Genomic DNA, 4,337 nt, shown 5'->3' with positions numbered 1-4,337 from the left:
AAGCCCTACTACCAGGTTGTGGGTAGGGTCTTTATCTTTCTCAAATATTTGTCACCGTGCTTAAGGACGCAGACACACACACACACTTCCTGTCATTTTCAGTGAGATGTAATACCTGGCAGGACCTCAGTCACCAGAAGAGTAGCATTTAACTCTGATAACCCCTTATTTCCTGCAGGCTGCCACTTTAATTCTGGGTCACCTTGGCAGTTGGAAGTTTTCTTTTGGAAATACTGGTGCTAAGTAGCACAGGGACAGGAGGCTATTTTTCTTCTGTAGAAACAAAGAGCATTAGTAACAACTTCCTGTTAATTTATGAGCAGAAAAGTGTGGGGAAAAAATATCAGGCACTTGGGATTAAAATTGCAATTGCTTCTTTTGAGGTTTCTTAGTCTTGCCAAATTCAGCATCACTTGATTCGGGCTAAGTATTCATGTCTGTGCTTCCATGGTTTCTACCTTGCAGAAATGCCTTTGATCATCATCTTCTTCATTAGACCAATGTATTTGTATATCACTTATGTTCTCTGTCCCACAGAAAATATTTTCCACTGTGCATATAGATACACATAAAATTTCATTTGACATATGTTTAGAAAACTATAATAGAATAGTAAATAAATTTTTGGTGTTAATGTTGAATTAATTTAATAAATAGATAAAGTTCTCATGGTTGTCGTCCCAGTATTGAATGAACATTTTAAATGAAAAAGTTCACATTTGTATGAAATTTATGTGTTTTATATGTGATTAACATTTGAATTTTGATATTTTACATTTTGTTTGTGATATATACCAATAGCATATTTTAGAAATTAATAGAATATATCAAAAACATATTGGAGTATGAAGAGCAGATGCAGAATGCCAAAGTAAAAGACATGTATTTTAAAATTCATATGAGGAGCACCAAAGAGAAAAGACAATGTTCCATATAAGCTGGTGGATATTATTTTCTTTCAAAGGTGGGGTAGGTTGCACTACATCTCTCCTTGACTGCAATGGAACATGGGGAATCTTTAGTATTACTAAAATCATAGTAACACTGTTTCTTCATTAGCATCCTTCCCACACAGGACCTCTGTGATCTAGAAAGCATCCTTCCTTTGTAGATACGTGTGGAAAGTGCTGACACCTAGCATGAGTTTTGCTAAGTTTTTCATTAACTACAATGTTGTGACCAAGATCTGTGGAAAAAACTGGGAATAGGTTGAGCCATAGAAATGTATTTGGTAAGAAAACCATCTTGGAGGCTCTAGAGAAGGCTTTCTGAGTTAAGAAAGCAGGTTGTGCTTACAGAGGAGACAATTTTAGTTTCCAGCACACACATCTGTCAGCTCTCCAATGACTCAAACAGCTCTGGCTACAAAGGCACATGCACTGAATTTAATATTCCCACATAAACATCCAAAACCATGTACAAGGTTAAAATTTAAAAAAAACTTATGAAAGTACTTTATTTTTATATCTGATTTCATAAAAGTCTGATATAAATATCATATTTGAGTGTTTAATACCACAAATCTTATGTACACTGAGATCTTAGTCCTTCATGTCCACTGAGAAGTGCTAAATACAATACTGATTGACATTCTCCATAACATAAGAGAATGACCTCCACAGACCTAACCATGGGGATCTTTTTCCTATCTCAGATTGTTCTGGGAATGCTGGGGAACTCAGCCTTGCTTTGTTGTTTTATCATTGCTGACTTCACTGGGGTCAGGACAAGGCCTATAGACCTAATTGTGAAACACCTGACCTGGGCCAACATTATGGTTGTTCTCTGCAAGGGAATCCCTCAGACAATGACTGCATTTGGTCATACATATTTTCTAGACGATATTACATGTAAACTTGTCTTTTATTTGCATAGAGTTTGCAGGGGATTTTCCCTTGTTTGCACATGTCTGTTGAGTGTCTTTCAGGCCATCACTATTAGCCTCAACAATTCCAAGTCAGCACAGTTCAAAGCCAGAGCTCCCCAAATCATTAGTTCTTCTCTGGTCCTGTGCTGGTCCCTGTGCCTACTTGTAAATACCTTCATGATCCTAACAGTGACTGACATGAGAGATAAAAGAAATCTTACTCAATTTAGACAATTGATGTACTGTTCAGCAGTAAATAATTTCAAACAGATTCAAACAGTATATGCAATCATATTGGGCTTCAGTGATGTTATATGTTTGGGACTCATGGTGTGTACCAATGGATCCATGGTGTTGTTCTTAGTCAAGCATAAGCAGAAGGTCCAGTATATTCACAGATCCTTGGCTACTAAGTCATTTAATGAGACCAAAGCCACACAAAGTATTTGTATCCTAGTGAGCAGTTTTGTAGTTCTTTATGGAACTTCTTTCATCTTAATGATGTATTTTTCTTTCCAGGATGGAACAGATACATGGCTGGTCAGTGTCAATGTGGCCATGAGTGCATGCTTTCCAGCACTCTGCCCCTTTCTGCTCACCAGATACCATACTAGGGTTTTTAAGCTCTGCAGTATTTAGGATGTATCAAGGGCCATTTTTATTCTTGTGTAGCCAGCCCTTAAAACATATACTGTACACACTATTTTATTTTCAATAAGTAATGTTCACATCAGATCCTCAATGTAGGTATCATATCTCCCCATACTCTTGAATCCAGTTACTTTCAATTATTTCAATATAGAACATTTTAGTATTAGATAATTTTAATTGGGGGATATATAGGTTGTAATGATTATGAGGACTTATGGGTCTGTTTATCATTCATTTATCTCTTGTATAGACAACATTAATAAATAATAGCTTCAAGCTAGTCTGTCAACCTGAGTGCAGAATGTGAACAGTTGTAGAGAATATACAAGAGATTGGTGACAATGGAGAACACTTATAATTTACTGGTGTTGGATACCACACAAAATTTAGTTTGTCTTGTNTTTCTCATGTCCTGATGGTTATATACTAACACTGNGAAATTGCAATGTGGGATTTTGTCGGACAATNGGCTATGCACAGACAGCCTGGTTTCCAGTTGAGGCTAGATCTGGAATCCCGGTGGAACCCAATGGGTGGTAATTCCCAACTACATGGATGGTAGACGTTCGACCATGTCTCCTGGAACCCTGGNTCCTGTCAAAGTTATGGCTCCCACAGCCCCCACTAAAGAGGAGTGTGGCTAGTAGTCATATAGACAATATCCCAAGCTTCTAACCTTCAGGCTACACTCCTACATACCGTTGCTTAGCAACAGCAAGATAACACAGCCCACAATAAGAGGGGCTGTTTGTCCCCTCCTCACTCTCTTTAGCTTTCATATTTCTTACTCTCTAGCTCCTTCTCTCTCTTCCCATTCCCACCTCTTACTGTCTAAGCTTTTACCTCTCTTTCTCTAAGCCTTCACCTTTCTTACTCTCTCTCTTTCTCTCTTTCCCTTCCCCCATCTCTCCTCTTGGCCAGGGCTGGTCTCTCTCTCCTACTTTCTCTCCTTCCCCCGCCTTTGTAGAATAAACCTCTAAAACTGTAGACTGTCTGTTCATCAAGGCCCACTGTACTCAANCTACGGGATAGGCTTTCTTCTAAGGAGCTGTTTCTAACCTCCCTTCAGAAGACCTTAATGTGCTCCAGTCAAAGCCTGGTCTAAGGACACTCACCTGCGTGGGAACCACTCAGCTCCCCTTCTTTCCCTCTGCCCTCTCTCCCTTATTTCCAGGGCCTAGTGCCGCCCCCGGGGCCCCTATTTTGTTCTCAGCTCCTCTGCCTTATCCAGCATGGGATGATGGAGACTGAGAACCTGGTACCAGGGGCTGTCCCTTGTCCACCCCACTCCGTGTGGGGTCAGNGGCTTCACACAGCCAGATGCCTACCCCTGGCTGTGTGGAAAGCAGCAGGCAGTCTTCCTGCATCTGCCTGCCCAGAGCACAGTAACTCTGGCTTGATGCCCCTGCTCTACTCCTCTCCCCCTCTTCCCCTACACCCACAGCCCCGCAGGATTTGGGATGTAATTTTTTTCATATTTAGATGAATATTCAGATATTATATGACTGTAAACTGTTGAAAAATTATTAAAACACAAGAAACAGATATTATTAATCTTAACTATTCATTATTTATGTATCTGAGTGTTTTGCNTTTTGTGTATGTATGTGTACTATGTGCATCTTTCCTGTCTTAGAATTCAAAATATGGTGGAATATCACATAGAATTTGAATCGTGGATGTCTGTGAGCCATCATGTAGGTGGTGGAAATAACAATCAATTCTTAGGCAAGAAGAGGAAGCTTGATCCGGCTGGATCAGCGCCGGGGTAGCGGGAGCGCAGGGATGCCTGACACCCGCCAGCTACCCACGACCCCCG

General features: G+C 40.2%; 1 protein-coding gene across 1 annotated transcript; it reads left to right on the top strand.

The window, feature by feature from the left end:
• Positions 1 to 1,609: 1,609 nt before the first annotated feature.
• On the top strand, positions 1,610 to 2,506 carry LOC110288398 (vomeronasal type-1 receptor 4-like). The gene has a single exon (XM_021154757.1). The coding sequence runs from the start codon at positions 1,610 to 1,612 to the stop codon at positions 2,504 to 2,506; it is 897 nt and encodes a 298-aa protein (XP_021010416.1).
• The last annotated feature ends 1,831 nt before the right edge of the window (positions 2,507 to 4,337 follow it).

This window comes from Mus caroli, unplaced genomic scaffold, assembly GCF_900094665.2.
Source record: "Mus caroli unplaced genomic scaffold, CAROLI_EIJ_v1.1 scaffold_24130_1, whole genome shotgun sequence".
Taxonomy (NCBI): Eukaryota; Metazoa; Chordata; class Mammalia; order Rodentia; family Muridae; genus Mus; species Mus caroli.
Note: the sequence above shows the minus strand (reverse complement) of the source record. Positions and strands in the feature narration are given on the sequence as shown.

Bases quoted from the DNA above. Each gene is read 5' to 3' on its own strand.
- LOC110288398 (XM_021154757.1), top strand. From the start codon at position 1,610: ATGACCTCCACAGACCTAACCATGGGGATCTTTTTCCTATCTCAGATT.